This window comes from Olea europaea, unplaced genomic scaffold (genome assembly GCF_002742605.1).
Source record: "Olea europaea var. sylvestris unplaced genomic scaffold, O_europaea_v1 scaffold2897, whole genome shotgun sequence".
NCBI classification, from domain to species: domain Eukaryota; kingdom Viridiplantae; phylum Streptophyta; class Magnoliopsida; order Lamiales; family Oleaceae; genus Olea; species Olea europaea.
In genome coordinates, this window is record NW_019247528.1 from 35742 (window position 1) to 55237 (window position 19496).

Genomic DNA, 19496 nt, shown 5'->3' on the forward strand with positions numbered 1-19496 from the left:
GGTTGAAAATAAGTGTAGGGGAGAAGAGATTTTTGAAGAATCAAAATCAAACAGGGGCTATTGTAAATGGCTGTGTATTGAATATCTTATGTCAGATGTTACTAGGCTTGCAGACTTATTTATACTCAGGTAGGAATTGTTGGAGAGTCTAGTGATATTGTGATGAAGAAAACAAGATACTCAAGGACAACTGGATTAATTATAAAACGGTATGAGGTTTTTGAATAACCATTAACAGTTCCAAAACTGGCTCTACTTCGGACTGAAGTTCGCCAGAACAATCATGCTGGTTTGCCCAAATGAATTTGACACCTTAGTTGACCTACACTCACAGTCTGGGTGGATGAGTGTCATTTTTACATTTTTTATTCAAATGAGGTTGGTGCGGGTCCCATGCCAATGTGAGAGTTGATCACCTGGGTGGGCATAATTCATCTGGCATACTAGCTTAATTCTCATGAGAATGAAATGTCAGATAAGGATGACTTTGAAGGCCAAAAGTGCCTATCGATATTAGAATTGAGACAAGATATCCGTGTAATTCCAACTCAAAATTGCAGAAGGGATAAGTACAAGTATGTGAAGCTTCTTATGCAATTTGAATTTGTTTGATAGAATATACGTGCATAAGTGATTATATATGTGCGTGGAGTTATTTGTGGACATTTTTGTCCTTGTGCGTGTTTGGTGTATAGATTTCCCGTGTGGTGTCGTGGGTTTTAAGTCTCTTCCTAACTTTGACATGTGCCTATATGTACGATATTGTGTTTGTATGTCAACTGTAAAAGGAAAATAAAGATCATACATCAAAATTCAAACATTTGAATATAAGTGTTACATTTTGTGAAGTGGTGATTGAAATTTACATTTTGTTAATAGTTGGATTTTGGGATATCCTGAATCAAACAATTCATTGATTTTATGTCCTCAATCAAACGATTCAAATTACAGTAGGATGTCCCTCCTTGACTCACTGATTTTCTTGCCAATCTTGCCATTTGATTAGCCGATTTCATAAAATCCTCCCTTCTCACATCCAGCAATTCTTTCACCATTTTCTCCACTATGACTCTGTCACAAATATCCTTCATGTCCAATCCAATCTTCCACACCTCCCCTACCAGTCTGCTATTCACTTGCTGATCAGCATAAAATGGCCAACATATCATTGGTACTCCTTCACAAATACTCTCAAGAGTAGAATTCCATCCACTATGTGTCAAAAACCCGCCTATGGCCGGGTGGGCAAGAGCTTCCTCTTGTGGCGCCCAATTCACCGCTTTTCCCCTTTGTTTAGTGCCCTCAAAATGGACTCTTGGAACCTGGAACTCCTCGGAAATCAGGTTAGCCGGAATGACCAACAAAAAGGGCTTCCCGCTATTCACCAAACCATGCCAAAACTCCATCAACTGGTGTATATCCAACACTGTCATGTTTCCAAAACTCACATAAACTACAGATTTCAATGCCTGATCATCTAACCATGCCATGCATTTACTTTCCTCTTCCTTGAGTCCACTAGATGATCGCATCTGCAACGTTGTCTTTGTTTTCAAGCTGGCATGTAAGGGTCCAATTGTATACACATTTTGAAATTTAGTGCGAATATGGGCTAATGAGAACTCTTCTAGTTCTTCAAACGTGTTCAGTATTAGGCCATAGCCGCTGGCAGCACGATGAGTCTCAGACACAACATGTTGAAGTTTAGGATCTGATAGATCATTTGCACGACAGAAACTTGGAAGATCCCGGAGCCTAAGAAAGCCCTCCATTCCTGGCACATTTGACACTAATTTGTCCATGTTGTAGTCTCCTTTTAATGGAAGCTCGAGAGCATCTATGAGCTTAGGGACACAAAATAAAGACCAAAAGCAGCTTGCACTGAATGGACGAAAGAGAATGGTAGGAAGTTGGAATTCCTTTGCGATATCAATTGTAAAGCACATAATTCCATCAGCAATTACGCAAGTTATAGGAGGCCTGCCATCACGAGTTACGAGCCCTGATTTCAGCACCTCCTTAAACTGTGGTTTTGTTGTAGAATCTATGGAGTTAAACAGTTCAGCGACTTTGTCACCTGTTCTTGGATGGTTGAAGGGCAAACCATCTGAAATTGTCTGGAAATGAAAACCGAGATAACGTGCAAAATGAGAAGAAATTTCTCTAAAATAACAACTTTTACGTGTATATTCGGTGATGAAAAATGTGATATGGAAGCCATGAAGGGAGAGGATCTCAGCTAGATTTAGCATAACATGAACATGGCTGTGTACTGGAAATGGAAAAACTATTACATGAGGATGAGGAGGAGGAGGGAAACACTCTCTTTCCATGTAAAGTACTTTTCATCTGATTCAATTCCAAGTGAAATCTTGATTCAATATATATTAGACGCAAAATAATGCCTCATACAAAGGACATGTATGTGGTTAGCTTAACTCATGGCCTTTTGTGGGATCACACTTTTGGCAACACCTTAGCATTAAGTAGTAAGGTCTTAGTAAAATGCCAGAAAAAGACATTAAATTTGATGACATCTCAAATCCAGCGGAAGCAGAACTCAACTACGAAAAAACCCGCAGAGAGTAATTCTCGAAATAAATTATTTTTGTATGACATTGGAAAATCAAATATACTACACTTACACTCTTTTTGATATCATCTTTGACAGCCCTCTCACATCACATGAGCGAGTCCCACGATTAAAACAATCGCGAGGCCCACTAATGCGAGTGGGCTGTCAAACTCAGTGTTACACTCAGAATAATTCTTGGAAAATATAGATATACAGTACTTTTATTTACGGCCCATTTACATTTGGTTTACAAATTGTGGCCCAATTCCAAATATTAATTGTAACACACACCCGTCAATTCTCCTCTTGTATTAATAGGTATGCTGTTAATTTGATTTAGGGTCGGTCTGGCATAGCTTTTACTTTTGCTTATTGTAGAACAGTTTTTGAAAGAGGCTATAATTTTTGGCAATCATATTTGGTTTTCAATTTGGAATAATTGTTCTTTTAATTAATAATTTTCGATCTAGTTTTTTCTTGATTTTTCATTTGTTGAACTTGACATTAAAGCAGTAATTTATCAAAAAATAAAATCGAGGTATATAACTCGAGTACAAATTCTAGAGAAAAATTAATGACGCCACTAGTTATGGTAGACCAGCTTACATGAATGAAACTTATTATTGGTGGGCGTAGACATTTATTTATTGTTTTGGCATGAGCAACAAGCGATTTGAGATGATTCGCCTACCTAAAACAAGTTTTCCACTTCTGTAAGAAGAAGATAATGGAACTAATTGCTCCAGTCTCTGAATTGTGGACATGGCCAAACATTTTTATATTAGAGTGCGTTTGATTATTTATATTTTTCATGGAAAATGTATTTTTTCTACTAAAACTCATACTTTTGTGCTGTTTGATTGCCATTTTTTTCATGAAAAATATTTTCCCACTTTTGATTACGTAACCATATTTCCTCAAAATTAAGAAAAATATTTTCTTTAAGAAGAGTTTTTATTTTCCATGGAATTCACTCTCTTTCTTTCTATCTTATTTATCCACTATCTCTCATTAACCCACCAATAAAAAATGGACAAGTATAATATTTTCTAGGTTGAAAATTAAATCAATCAAACACATTTAATTAACAATTTTTATAAAAATAAATTCTAGGGAATTATTTCCATGCAAATTTCATGATTACAATCAAACGTAGAGACTTTGAAGAATAATCAGGTTCAATGAGGACGAAGGGCGTACAATAATCCCCTTAAGATCACGAAGCAAGAAGTATGCAATTTCCTCTTCCAGTTGATTCTGAGATAAATATTAAGGTTTCTCCAAGGATACGAATGTTGCACGCTTAGTTTCAATGGAAGGATGAAAATGGATTTTTGCAAGCTTCCAATTTCAACCTTTTTAATATCATCAAGTATTTGTAATGTACCGATTGCTCAAATTTCTTTATTTATTAGAAAAATTCTACTTGTACATAATTATTGAATATTATGGTGTCCATAATGTAATGTGGTAATCATTCGGTTGTTGATGTGCAAGTGTGAGATTTGAATTAAAAGTTGGATCCAATACCACGTGTAATTATGGATACCATTATGTAGACAATTATGTACATATAGCACTTTCTTATTTATTATATGGAGTATTTGAATAATTAAAATTTTAAATCTAGACTCCAGTTATAAGTTTAATTTTCATATTATCTAGCAGTTTATCACGCATTTACTTTTTTTAATCAGGTAATATTGCTGATATTTGTTCTTTTGCTTGTTTATTTATAAAAAAATTATATCACACTCAATCCTATTGTAAAAGATGTAAAAAAATAAAATAAAATAAAATCCAATTGTTAAATGAATTGCTTGTAATAATTTCACTTCCGAAAATAGCCTCCACATAAATTATACAAGGTACGCATTATGGTCTATTTACTTTGGATCGACATTGTCAATTATAAGTTATGGCCCAACACATTAAACTCCCAATTTCTGGAAGAGTGTAAATTTTCATATCATGAATGAGAAAATTTCATCAGTGATCATCAACAGTATGTGTATCGACGATTATTGATACAACTTCATAAACGATGTTGACAGAAGCTATTGTGATGTTGATTGTATAATTATTGGTAATTCAGATTAAAATAAATGCTCGACATTGATATAGTTGGTGAATACCAACAAATTTTGGTCAACAATTACCGACGACACAATTTCATTGAAATATTGTCAAGAATCACTGAATACTCACCGATGAGAAGCCGTTGCTATCACTTTCAAAATTTTATTCTTTTTATATATTTTTTTTGTTTTGATAAGATACTAACAAATAATAAAAAAAATTTCCTTCTTTTCTTATAATAAATACTATTGACTTATTATTGTTTTAATAATTTTCATGTCGTAAAGAGTACCGTTTTATACAATTAACAATTCCATTCATCTATTTCTTATACACATGCGTATCTGAACTTGCTAGCAACTTCATCATTAGTGTGACTGTGGTTTGGTAAATCTCGTTCATAAGCTTCCAGCCATTTGTTTGTTCACTTATTATTATTATTTTTTATTGAAAACCAAATTCGAGATAGATATTTTGAACAAGAAAGCTAATACACACAATTTGGTTGTCTTTCATGGCAATTGAATCCAATAGAACATGATTAGAGCCAAGTTCTTGTGGGGAATTTACTTAATCATGCACAGTAGAAAATAAAACAAATTTCAATTTCCATCAAAGACTTGCTTTATGTTTAGATAAAAACTGTAATAGAAATTATACATTTGTTGAAATCTGCGAACTTATTTATTATTTTTTTGTTCCATCAATTTTGATCTGCCACCCACAGTTATCCAATTGCTCAACCTCCAATGAAAATCTACACAGGGAACAAGATTGAGAAAGAACAAGTGTGTTTATTTTCTTGTGCTAGCGTGGATAATGAAAAATTCTCTACAAATTTTGAACCTTAACCACTTATTTATATAAGCCCAAACGGGTTTGGCCCGCCTGCTGACCCAATCCAATATTTAATTAACTTATTCAATTAAATTCGGTCCATGAATTAATTAATCTAATTAATTAATTCGAGCATATAAATAAGCAATCTAATTAATTTATTCAACGTTGTTAAATTAATTAATTGGTAAATCAGAATTTTCTAGTTCTCTTTTCATGTGTGACCAATTAGGCTCTCAATCACAATATTTAACAGCATGGATTATTATTTTAATCTAATCAAAATTGATAAATTAAAACACTCATTTTAATATATTACCAATTCACATTCCCGTCCCAGATTGATATCTCATAATGTGTCAGTGCAACACATATGACGAGAAATGTCAAGTGGTATGATAAAGCCAAACATGTTCGTTTACCGTGAAACTATAATCCCTTCGTTAATATGATCCGATCAATTACGAGATATGAAAATGTGTTAATATCGATTATCGATCATATCTTTCATTCTACTATTAAGTTAATATAAGTCGAAAACTTCTTTTCGACTTACGAGTACACCGTGGTCAAAGATTTCATTATCAACTTAATTGAATGAAATGTAGATCATAATCTCTTACTATCTAAGAGTAAATAATACTCTATTTGTCAATCATAACTTTCATATGATTATTGCCATACCTGAATGATGCCGTATTAGCGGCCCTTGGCAGAACAATATTCAACATCACCAAAATATGACTGACCTCATACAAGGCACTATAATGACCTCAAGTCAAAGGAACAATTCCATTATCGAACGTTAAAGATTAACCACTGATACTCAGATAATTATCCATGTGAAATTTTTTAGCGGGTCTTCAATATTTTGTTCTATAACAAAATATCACATGTTCTTTTAAGTGTCATTACACTTTAATTTATGATGCTTACTTCACAAGTAAGAAATACGACTCATGATGGTCTATCCCGTAATAACGATATCCGTATCTTGTTATTACATACAACCACAAATAATTTAATATTCAATCATATGTAATTTTTATCTTAAAATCACAACTCCTTATTATTAACAAATTACCAAGATTTAAATCTACGGACTCTATTATTTAATTTAATTGAATATTAGTTAAATGATAGATCTGCCATAAAAATTGCATCAATCATATATTAAAAGTACTTATATCCAAAGTTGATTAGACCTATAACATAACACTTAACAGTTTTGAAACATAAACAGGGAGATACATGCCATCAGCAAACTCATATAATTGATATTCCAATTGCAAATTTGATCATTTGAGTTGATTCACCTTATTCTCTCCCCAAAGATTTGCAATCAATGGGGTTGATCTTACGATAATTGTTAGATGCAAGGAGAGAGCGAGTGAGAGCATTCCTCTTTATAATTAAGGAAAAGTAAGAGCAAAAAAAATAAATCAGGGGAATCTCCTTTCATTAAGATAGATAGCGGTAGGGGGTTGAGCAAATCCCACCCATCCCAGAGGGAGGTGGCAAAAGCCTTCTATTCACCATTCGGAACTACTTTAATCAGAGGTCGTTACACCCCTTACATGAGAGAGAGAGAGAGAGAGAGAGAGAGAGAGTAATTTGGTTGGTGTTTGAGCCTTATTTCATTTTTATGAAAAATGCATTTTAGAATAGTAGATTGATGAAAAATGTGTGGTTGAAAAATAAAAAATTTTGTTGATTTATGTGTAATATTATTTTAATGAAGAATATAATATTGAAAAGAAGAGAGAGAAAAATGTATTTTGAAAAAAATGAGAATCAAACAAAGCAGTGATTTCTCTTAGACACATTCAAATAGTGTTCGAAGGGCCGAATTAATGAAACAAGGATTTTTTAAACAGCATGCCTAGCGGCCCTCTTCAAAGTTTCTTTATGCTAGGGAAAAAAATATTATTAATAATAATTAAAGAATTTAATATTGTCAAAAAAATTATGTTTGAAATGAGTACTATAAAATACACATATATTAGAGACTTCTTAAATTTAAAGTTGCGTAAGAGAAATAAAATTATAGGAAAACTCTATCCTTTAAAATATATAAAAGAAATATTAGTATTTATTTGTCCATGGAAATTCAAAATATTTACTTTCCTGTTGAAAAGAAATTTGAAATTATGTTCCTAAACAACCATAATTCTTATGTAAAATCCAACTGAAATGGGTAAAGTCGACAGTATGTGTGTCGGTGATTATCGATACAACTTCATAAACATTTATTGACAGAAAGCTGTAATTAATTGTCGATGGTATTATTATTGGTAATTCAGATTAAAATAAACTTTCAATGATGATATCAATGGTGAACATAAACACATTTTCATCAGCAATTACTAACGGCACATTTCTTCGAAATATCATCGAGAATCATTGAAGATGCCTTAGCCGCCAATGGGAAGCATTTGCTATCACTTTCAAAATTTTGTTCTTTTTTAATTTTTTATGTTTTGATAAGCTACTAATAATTAGGGTTAGCAATGGTTCGATTATGGGTCGGTTCGGCCAAAATTATAACGGCACCACCAATTTTTTGATCATACCATAATTGCACCATAACCATGTAAATCAGTTCGGTTTGGTTCGTATCTCGGTTCAACACTGTTCGGTTCGGTTGATAACCACGAAAATAAATTATTTTTTATAGGTTCATCCGTCAAATTGATATAAAACAATTTATGAAAAAAGTCAATGAAAACAAAAATACAATATTCCAAACGAAAATGCAAACATTATCCCAATTTTCAATTACAAAATACAAATTTAACAAACAATATATAAATATAACAATACTAAACTTTTCCTTCTCTAAATTGTTGTGCATCGAAGTTACTTCATTCATTCTTCCCCACAAGTCTTACTAGCATAGATCAGTGCTCAAAGTTGATTCCTATATAGTAAATAAGAAATGTAAATAGAGAATACAACGATACTACCTATTCAGAATGGTCTTAACTAAGATTTAAATAAAAAAATGTACCATTTCGTCAGCTTCCTTCTAACTAAACGTTGTACAAGTTTTAAAGTATGATGAAGAAGTAGAATTTTCTACATACAATAGAAAAAATTTAACAATAAAAGGAGCCGTGTGTGAGTTTGTGGTTTGTGAAGAGTAGGGTTTGCATTTATATACTGTCATACTAATGCTATTATTAGGGGCTAATGGTAAGTGGGCTGGCCAGTTGAGTCAGGTAGATGTAATGATGGGATTTTGTTTTGGGCTAGATAGAAAAGTAGTGTAAAACCCAATAATCAATTCAATTGTGCATGTTTTTTTTTTTTTGCTTTCTTTTTTTTAGCGGGTAATCGATTCGGTTTCGGTTCGATGGCGTAAATACCATACCCGCACAATCACGAACCGGTTTATTAAAATTAAAACCATATCCGTCCCATTGCACCATTGGTTCGATTTTTTTCGGCTCATTCGGTTCGGTTAATCGCGATTTTCGATTTTGACGGTTCAAATTGTCATCCCTACTAATAATTAATAAAAATATTTTTTCTTCATCTCTTATTATGTTAACACATGCTTCATCCCTAGATTCACTTTTATTAGTTGAACAATGGCCCTTTCTGTCGAAAAATGATGAAAATCAAATAGAAGCTTTGTCAGAAGCAAGCAAGATGAGGAAGCTCTGCTTATTGACTTATAAGTCAATTCTTTTTATTGTAAGTGTGTTTGAAATGATTCACCGTTGTATAATCTTACAACCAAGGATCACATTCTTTACTAGTGATTTTGTAAAAAATATTTCAATTTGAGTACTAATGTTTGTAGGAAATTTAGTACAGTACGTTTTTAAACGACTTTGTTTAGATAGAGAAACTTATGTTTGTCTTTTGTTGTTTAGATTAAATGATTTGAAAAGTTACAAACTACACACACATGAGCAACTAGACACTACAGGAGTTGATGAAGGGGTCAACTACATTGTCCACTAAACTCAATCATCAATACAATCATTTTTTATGTGAATGTTATCTTGTAGCGAGATCTTTGATGGTGCTTAGTGAGTTATACAATATTCCAAACAAAAATGTAAATATTATTTCAAATTTCAATTGCAAAATACAAATTTAACAAACAATATTATGAATATAACAATATTAAATTTTTCCTTAATTTTTGTGCATTGTAGTTACTTGATTCATACTCAATAATTCAAAATTTTCAACCTTAACTTATATTCAATTTTCATTCTTTCCCATAACTTTTATTAGCATAGATCAGCACTCAAAATTGATTCTTATATAGTAAATAAGAAATATAAGTAGAGAATACAATGATACTACATAATCTAGAATGATTTTAATTAAGATTTAAATAAAAAATGTACCTCTTCATCAACTTCCTCCTCATTAAACCTTGTCATTCCTAATAAAATAATGAATTTTTTATTTTTTTTAAGCGGGTAATCATTTCGATTTCGGTTCGACGGCATAAATATCATACCCGCACCGCCACGAACCGATTTATAAAAATCAAATACCATAATCGTCCCATTGTACTATCAGTTCAGTTTTTTTCGTCCCATTAGATTCGAATAATAGTGATTTTCGATTTTAACGTCAAATTGCCTCCCTATTCGTAACCGAGACACAGACGGAAACCTCTTTCATTCAACTTCTGAATCTCTTCTCAACATCTCACGAACTCTCACTCGTCATCGCCTTCGTCTAATATTGGAATCTTGCGGCATTCTTTTGCATTTTTGAGCCCTAGATAGCAGTCGGCAGACGCCTTCACTATGAACAGAAATTTGAATGACAACAACATTGCAGAAGAAGAAGGTGAAGCCCCCGACGTCATCTCAGTTCTTTTTATATCTTATTTTGATTTGTTGATTGTTATGTTACAATACTGAACACAACAAATTTAGGAAGCTATTGAAAAAGCCCAGGAGAAAATCGTTGTGAAATGCTCTATTTTAATGTTTTAATTTTTCTCCAGTATTGCTCTGTACCGTCATGAATCTGTAAATCTGTGAATTGCTTTATGAATCTGTAAGTCTGTGAATAGCTCTATGAATTGTATCTGTGAATTGCTCTATGAATTGTCTCTGTGAATTACTTTCAGACTCAAGTATTGTTCAAGGAAATAGATTCATTGACATTGTTTATCAATCCAGTAACATTTGGTTATAATGAAAAAATGAGTGGTATACCAAGTGCAAAGTCTTATTAAAATGTGGAAGGCTGAAAAGGGTTCTATTTTACCATGTTACGTTCTGTTTTATTGCAAATGAGGGTCTATATGTTCCTGTCTTGTTATATAAGGAGCATCTTGATGCATCAGAGCACATGAGAACTAGATGCTTTTCTTGATCCTAGAAAATTCTGAAAAAGACAGGAGTGTATTCTTCAAGGTTTTCTGTAGCCAATGTTAAGAGCCCAAATGGTCCTACTCCTCCTCGTCGATCCCGTTTGACTGCGAAGCTTTTGAGCATCATATGGACCCCAACTTGTCCAAGCTTTCGAAGGTGAAGATTACTTCAACATCAGCCTGTGCAGCTGTAAAAAAAAATTTGATTTCAATTCCCTCTCCCTTCTCGAGTTTCTTATCTCTCATTTCTACCTTATTCCTCTTAGAGCTTGTAAGGGGCCATTGTGGCAATTGCTTGCCATTCGGATCAAGCACAATAGTTCTTGGAATAAGCTGAATTCCAGCCCAACCCTTTCTCATATCATCAATACAGCACCAGACTCATTTGCCCATCCCTACAAGATCCTGATTCTGCTTTCTTGCGCTCTAACCCTCTTGTTCTAACTATTTGATTGTTGATCTGTACTCCTAAGTATTTGCCTCGCTTACCTTGGATGACTGTAATAACTGATATACTTGTTGGTTGGTTGATTCACTTCCCTACTTTTATTGTGTGCTAATAATTTCAAAAAATTTAGTAGTAGATTTTTTTTATGATGTGATAATGAAGCGTATTCTGATGATGGCGGAAAAACTTGATCAACTTGGTAGCAAATTTTCTTGAGGATATATTCCTATTCACTATGTCTCATACTTACTGTTTCGTGAGAAAGTTTGTAGTTCATAATTTTCTATCCGCGTTGTTAGGATGTTTGAGTTAGGGGGAGTATGATCTATTTATGGTGAGAGGACTGATTAAGGGAGAATAGTTCTTATTCATAATTTGATCAATAGTTAACACACACTTACAAACATGACATTAAAAATTCAAGATTTTTTTTTGAAATTAAGCTAATCCAAAAGAGGGATATTGCTGAGAAAATATGTTCCATAATTGTACAAATTTATTTATCGACTTACTTAATTTATGGTCTGATTTTTAAATGCCTAAGAAACTAACAAAAACCTGAAAAGACTAGAGATTCTATAAGTATCCAATACTGAGGTTGATAAGTATATTCAAAAAATTTGTAAGGCTACGGCTTTTAGAGTTTTCATATTTAAAACAGGAAACGATTTTTCTGTTAACATAATGCAGCTTGTATTTGATTGGAAACTTCTCATCATAGATATTCTCTGATAAGTTAGTTAATGGACACTTGAAAACCTACTTCTACTTTGGTTAATTAATCAAACGCTTACATGTTAATTAATTAATTTAAGGGATGAAGGACGTTTCTACTTCAAGTAGAGTTATCCTATCCTAGTTGCTGAGTCGCATTAGTTAATTTTAGTCTATCGTAACAAATTCCAACTTGATATATTATCCTGTTAGAGAAAGGAGTGGAAGTGGTAGTTTTTCTTTAAAAATTGAGTAATAAATAGAGTAGTTATACCCTTGGATCTAAGTATTCTTATTTTCCACTTTTTGAAGTATTTCGTTAAATCTCTACTTATGTATCTATCATAAGCCCCTGTTTGGAGCAGCTTTTCCACAAAAAAAAGGAGCAATATAATTCAGCACCAGAATTGATAAAGAGTATGGATGGCCTCAACAAAAGAGTAAAAGTGTTGAGCAAGAAAATGTAAGTGCGAAACTATCGTTACTGATTGATATTCTATATTTCATATTCTTTTCTATATTCAAATTATCAAATTGTACTTTCATATGAATTTTACAGCATAGTGATAGAAGCTCGAATGATTTAGATAATCGTCAGAGTAAGAAATGCAAATTGTTACGTTTGTTTGGGGAAGCCAATGTAGTTGCTAATGGTGAAATCGCATCAACAAATCCTTGTGATGTAGTACATCATGTACCCTTGGCGATGAATGTTGGAGAGTTTGGGTTAATGAAGTTATTGACAATGTTACCTTATATCGTCCCACATGTGGGCTATTTCTTCTTGAAGATGCATTAGGAAGTACAATTGCATGGCCAATCAGGTTCATCAAAATGGATTAACTATAAGCACAACAAACGTATGCTTTACTTTGTTTTTTTATATCATTTGTCATTTGCGTACTCACTTTAATTTATTAACTATACATTCATTTATTTTTGTGATGTGCAGGGAGTTGATTATTTTTGGAACAACAAAATTGTTGATCAAATTAATCAAAATCGATGTGGATAAATTATTTTGTAATATTTTAATTACTTATTTTTGGATTAGTAGCCTATACTTTTGGATATTGATATCAACTATTTGAGTAGGCTAATGATGTTTTTAGTTCATTTCAAAATTAGATCTACATTTCGACATTTGTATTAGTTTTATTTATTGAAATTATGGAAGAAATGATTATACATGTGTTGATATTCAGAATTAAGTTCCTTAATTATTATAGGTTTAATGGTTATAGAATAATAAATATTAAAAAAATGAACCTGTATGATGTAAAAAAGTAAATGTCATATAAAATTTCACCTTTTTATGACTTGCCAGTGCACGTCATAAAAAAATGAGACCAATATTTATGGCATGCAAAAATGTTTGCCTTAAAAAAAATATTATCCTTTTACGGCAGGCAAACTCATGTAGTAAAAAAGGTTTAGCATTTACAGCATGCATTGCATGCTGTAATTGCTGCATTAACGGCATGCTTTTTGCTTTTTACAGCATGCCTAGAATCAGTGGCGAATCCAGGATTTTAATTGAGCACGGGCGGCCGTTGACTGTCGACGATCGCAATAATAACCAATGCCATGAGTTGAAATTATTTAGCCCCCGTTTGGTCCCCATTATTTGGATTTATAATGGGGAAATAATGTTTTTCTAAAAAAAATTAAAAATTGATAGTTGTAAAAGAATGAAAAGTTTTCGATTTACATGTAATATTATTTTATTGAAGATTGTGTGGTTAAAAATAGGAAAGAAATTTTTTTAATTTAAATTGATAAGTTTTAAAGGGGGTCAAACTAGGGCTTATATCGTAGTTCGAATTATAAGTGTGAGTATACATTATCTACCATTGTAATAATGTTTATTGAGTAACAATTTGAAATTTGAATATTTGTCCAATTATTTACTTTCTTGGTTCGATCCGCTAATAATTTCAGTTTAATAGAAAAAAAAAAGTGACTATTTAATAATCTCAGCATGGTTGAATTTTATTTTTCTTCAAAGGAGGGCGTATATCATTGGGATAAAACAATATATAGACTTTTGTTGCTTGCATTGTCAATGTCCACTAGCTGCCATAGTGGTCAAATTGTCCATTATTCTAAGGGAGATCACAGGTTCGATTCTTCCTCTTGCACCAGTTTTAATGCTTATTTGCTCCAAAATGGTGAAAAATATTATACTAAAATCATTACAAAAGGGAATTGCAACAATTGAAAATCGAACCCCGAACACCCTTTCACCTCTGTGGTGCACTAACTAGTTGAACAACAAGGACTTGGTGTGAATCAAAGGAAATCACAGAAATATATCTAAATAAATAAATACTTGGACAGCAAAAAAAATTGAGCTCCAACGATCCAGCACGGGCGGCCGTGGGGGCTCACCGGGTGCTGGATCCGTCACTGGCTAGAATGCCGTAAAAAGATACGAGTATTTACGGTATGACTTTATACGGCATGCGTCCGTATGCCGCACACAACTTTTTACGGCAAAAAGCAAACTCTATTGTAGTGCGTATGCTTTCTCCCCTAACTATTAGAGGAATGTTTGTTTGAAATTGAAGTGCGCACATTCAAGAAATGACAATGCTTTTCTCCATGAACTCATTTTTTCCTGAGATGTACGAGTGCAAGAATCCTGAAAAAAGTATCATATGGTCATTAAAAAGGAACACATGGATATGAATTCAGTCCTTTTATCTATTCGAAAAGCTTTAATAGTGGAATTGAGTTTTGATCCAAGGAAAAAAAATGAAATTTTAAAAAAGATTGTTCACACTTAAATCTCATCGATGAATCCATGTTAAATTAGAATAATCATCTATAATAGTCCATATCATATCTTGCCCCATGTATGAGAATTAACTCTGTGACGTCCCCAAAGAATTAAATCAAAATGTGCAATTAATAAATTATTACTTCAAAAAAAAAAAAGGGTAAACGTATTTGTTCAGCTAATGGACAAACATCACACAGGTGTTGAGAATAAAAAAAATAATAAATCTGAAATGTTATTTGATAATTCATGCAAATAATTAGCTGAGCCCTAGTTGTTAATGCCAAAAGCTAATGGTATAATTGATGTTGTGCGCAAGATGCAGATTCTAACTACGTTTGAGATAGTACATTCCATTATATTGCTTGCTCGAGCCAGTTGTCTTCTTCGTAACCATCTCCTCCACCACATAAAAATGGGGATAAAATATTGTATCACATTTTAATGCTTAAGTTAGTTAACTATAACAAGTTGATGCAATACATTGGAACATGCGACACCCCATCAAGATCTAAATAGAAGATCATTTAATAGACCCGACACTAGGTGTCTTATATGTAATTCATGATACTTTGGAACGTGCAACTTTTTGTTACATTATACTTTGGATAGGTGAATTACATGATACTTTGGAACATGCAACACCCCATTATTTTTATCAATAAATAGTAGGTGAAATACATTTTCTTGTTTTATCATCTTGTTACTTGACTTGCATTTTTTAATTTACTTCTTTAATGTGCATTATTAAAACAAGCTATCTAGAAAATAGATTGATTTAAACTAACATAAAACACTGAAGAGTCGAATTGCAAACTTTCAATCCCCTAGAAATTAAAAATTCACGGGTTTTGACCACTTAAAAATGTATTAAATAAAACCGATAGTTCTAAAAAATGGGTTTAATGTAGAAAGCGGGTGCATATACTTCCCTCTTAATTACATAATATTAAAAATTATTGTCTCAACAATTAAAATAAATCATTATCTTACTGGTATGTTCTTGATATAAATGAACAATTAAATGAAATGTAGTCGAATCTTCATTATAGATAATAAGAACTTATATTTTTGGGCTGAGGAAATGGAGGACATAACATTAGATTGAGCTCAAACTTTTATTTCAAATTGACTCTTCAATGTAAGGCACTAATGAATGAGAAATTTGGGAATATTGCTGAATTTCTCAATAATAAAGGTAATTATTACATACCTAATAATATTTATTAAATGTTATTGTAGGTTTTCCATATAGCGCAATTACCAACTATTCGAGTCAAAGTTTTCTGGTAATATTTTAAAAAATTAAAACCAGTATCTCTACAAAATCAAATGTAATAAGTTTGAGTCGCAACTATTTGAGATTAACTTTTAAGAGCGATGGATTGTTTACATATTGTTATGCCCTTAATTATGATTTTTTTACTTTATTGACTGCAACTATATGATCAGCTTCTTGATCGAAAATAATCAATCAAAAAGTGCAATTCAAGATGAACTACAAAATGTGAAATGGTAATTGTTATTTTGTTTGTGAATTCAAAATTTTAATTATTTGAATTTAATCAACTAGAAACGGGAAAAACAAATGGAAAATATTGTGTAGTTCCTTAACTCCGTGTGTGTTAAAGTAAATGAACAGCTAAAGCTTATGGTTGATTTGATTATATGCATAATCAAATCAACCATAAACTTTAGCTTTCTATTTACTTTAACACATAGAATTAAGAAATTGCTCAAAATTTTCTATTTGATTTTCACTTACTTCTAGCCGATCAAATTCAATTAAAATTTCAAATTCACATCAAAATAAACAGTTAAATTTCCACACCTTATAGTTCAATATGAATAACACATGTAGAAGCCCGAAAAATAAAATAAAATTTGGCTTATATTTTTATGTGATCCACGAGCATAGCTCATAGACAAACCTTATGCTCAACCCATATAAGAAATGAAAGCCCACTACTAGTCCAATATGTCTTAAATAATTTTTTTTAAATGAAGATGGACAGAATTTAATGTTTTTCCAAAGATTTGACCCAACGATGGAAATTTATGCATAGGAAATATTTCTAAGATTTGATTTCGTATGTGATATTTTTCAAAAGGACTGAAATATAAGAAAAATAAAGTTATAAATAAAATAGAGCTTATTAAGTTCTAATTGAGATTTTGTTGTTCCCTTATTTTGATTAATTTAATAAAGTTAGGGACCAAAGATAAAAAAAATAAAAAAAAATGACAAACTATATATACACACGTTATTGCAGTTCTCAATGTACCAAAATAATGTTGAAATGAAACTTACAATTAATCAAATAAATACTTTTAAATTCTCTTTAAATTGGGAGGCATGAATGCCACCGTTTTTTTGACCTTTCATATTCAAATTTAAAGGTATGAAATGTAACTTAAACTCTTTTAAAATGCTTTTAATTTTCTTCAATTTATGGTTGCCAACATTTTGTTTTTCAAAGGGCAATTGGATTTTACTTTTCATTTTTCCCAAATAATTTATATCCATTTCTACTATAGTTTACACAAATGAAAATATATACACTTTGAACGAGTAAGAAAAACTTCCAAAGTGAAAGAAAAGACAAGCAGATTTTTTTAAGCATTGGTTGCATTCGAGAAGTCATATTTTTGTTTAACTTCATCGATTCATATGAAATAATTGCTTATTATATTACGAGGTAGTTTGAAATATCGTAAAATAAATGTAAATACTGTTTATTTCAGATCAACGACATTACAAAATGGTCTAACTGTCATTTAGGAGAATCTGATTTGTACAATATTAGTGAGTATGGCCTGATTTGCACCTGTTGCACCTACGCGATCGAAGAAATTCTCCAATAGATGGTATTATAGACATACGTGGTCATCTAGGACCACGCGATTCAATGAGAGGTGGCAACAATGTATTGAGTGGGCGAATATGATAGGGAACTTTCCATTCGACTTCGTTCGATAGAGAAAATATTGTCTTAGCATACGCAACTCTTCAATAATCAGCCGTGCAATAATGAGAGTACAATGTACTCGCTACAAATCCTTGATACATAACCACCACGACTGCATGCTTACAAGGAAAACTCTCTAACTGTTATTTTTTACAAGTGCATGTGTCATTAGTCAAATGCGACTTAGCTAGTGGTTCGACATTCAACTGTCTCATAAGTTTTGCAGCCTTGAATAGCATTTCATGTTGCGCTGGGGCTAGCACACTCGTGCAATTTTGTGATTTCGCATGTCGATCATGAAATCACTGTTGCAATTTGGTACGGATATTCTCAATTAGTGCAAGGATGAGTAATTCTTGATCCTTGTTGAATAATGAATTAAGAGACTCCGCGTTGTTTGACGTCATCATGTTGTATCGACGTCCTGAAAAATATGAGCGCACCCAATGTTCAATCTCCATTTCGTTAGATAATCCCATGCCTAGAATGATTTACTTCCCATTTCAACCATAAACTTATTACATTCTTCAACACTGTAAGCTTCAGCCACTCTTTTGAAAAATGAAACGATACCTTTACCTCAATACTTGGTCTTCAGGTTGCCTTGTATATGTTATATGTAATACCCATGATGTGCATCGGAAAAAACTTCAACAATACCATTTATTAAGGACTGTCCTCGATTGGTTACAAATGCAAGGTTCTTTCGACTTTCACGATTATTTCCTTCAACTTTGTGAAGAATCATCGCATCGACAGATCATTCTCATTATCGACTATGCCGAATGCAAGATGGTAAATTTGAATGTTAGCATCTTGACATGTAGCAATAATCAACTTGCCTTGATATTTACATTTTAGTGTTTTACCATCAACTAGAATTAGGAGTCGCATAGCATTTTGAAATACCCGAATGCATTGTCCAGGAGCCATAAAGAAGAATTTGAAGCAATTCTCACTCTTCGTCTCAATAAAAAATGACAAGCCAGGATTAGTTTTCTCCATGTTATGACAACACTTGGCTAATTTAGCAATAGCTTTTCTCGACAAAGCCCATTAAATCCTCAAATGCGTATTCTTTAGCTTTTTAGGCCTTCTGTTAGCTCAAGACTACTTTGTACTCTCGACGAACGTCGTTAATGATATCTAATGGTCTATAGATCGTACGTGGATCCTGATACTTGTGCACTATTTGTCAACCAATAAATCAAGCTCGGGCTTGTTTGAGATCATTTCAATATATTCATACTTTACAAGTATGTTCCCATGTATACTTGTGAACTACAAAGCACTTATTTGTGTTCATCTTTGTCGCTCGCAGATACTAACAGCAACTGTCGTCTACGCAGTCGACCGTCAACAAGACTTGTTCGATTTTTTCACTTTGAACCCAAAGTTGTATTTCAATGCAATCAGGTGCATAGCTTTCTGTAAATATTTTTTCATTTCAAATATTTGCTCAACATACAAATCACACTATTGGGAGCAACACGTGAGGAGTTAGAGGACGGTCCACTCGTTTCAGCCTCTGATGTCCGATCCCGCTCATGTCTCTATCGAGATAAAGCGATCAAATCCTCATTTGTAAAAGCATTAGCATTTTCACAGTCATTGTTGTGAACTACGGAAGGAATTCTGTGCGTAACTGTCTCTGGAATAACACGTCATCTTCACGAGCTATCTGGACCGAATCCAAAAAAATCATTAGTATTGTGATCCCCTCCATCCGAGTCTACTTG

At 32.5% G+C, this 19496-nt stretch overlaps 1 protein-coding gene and 1 pseudogene across 1 annotated transcript; both read right to left on the reverse strand.

Annotated features, from left to right (window-relative positions):
* Positions 1–872: 872 nt before the first annotated feature.
* Positions 873–2333, reverse strand: LOC111384317 (7-deoxyloganetic acid glucosyltransferase-like). Its single transcript, XM_023008582.1, has one exon. It carries the CDS (start codon positions 2331–2333, stop codon positions 873–875), a length of 1461 nt encoding a protein of 486 aa, XP_022864350.1.
* Positions 2334–10125: 7792 nt separating this feature from the next.
* LOC111384318 lies at positions 10126–11284 on the reverse strand (annotated as a pseudogene).
* Between the last annotated feature and the right edge of the window lie 8212 nt (positions 11285–19496).

Excerpts from the sequence above, each read along its gene's own strand:
- LOC111384317 (XM_023008582.1), bottom strand. The coding sequence starts at position 2,333 with ATGGAAAGAGAGTGTTTCCCTCCTCCTCCTCATCCTCATGTAATAGTT.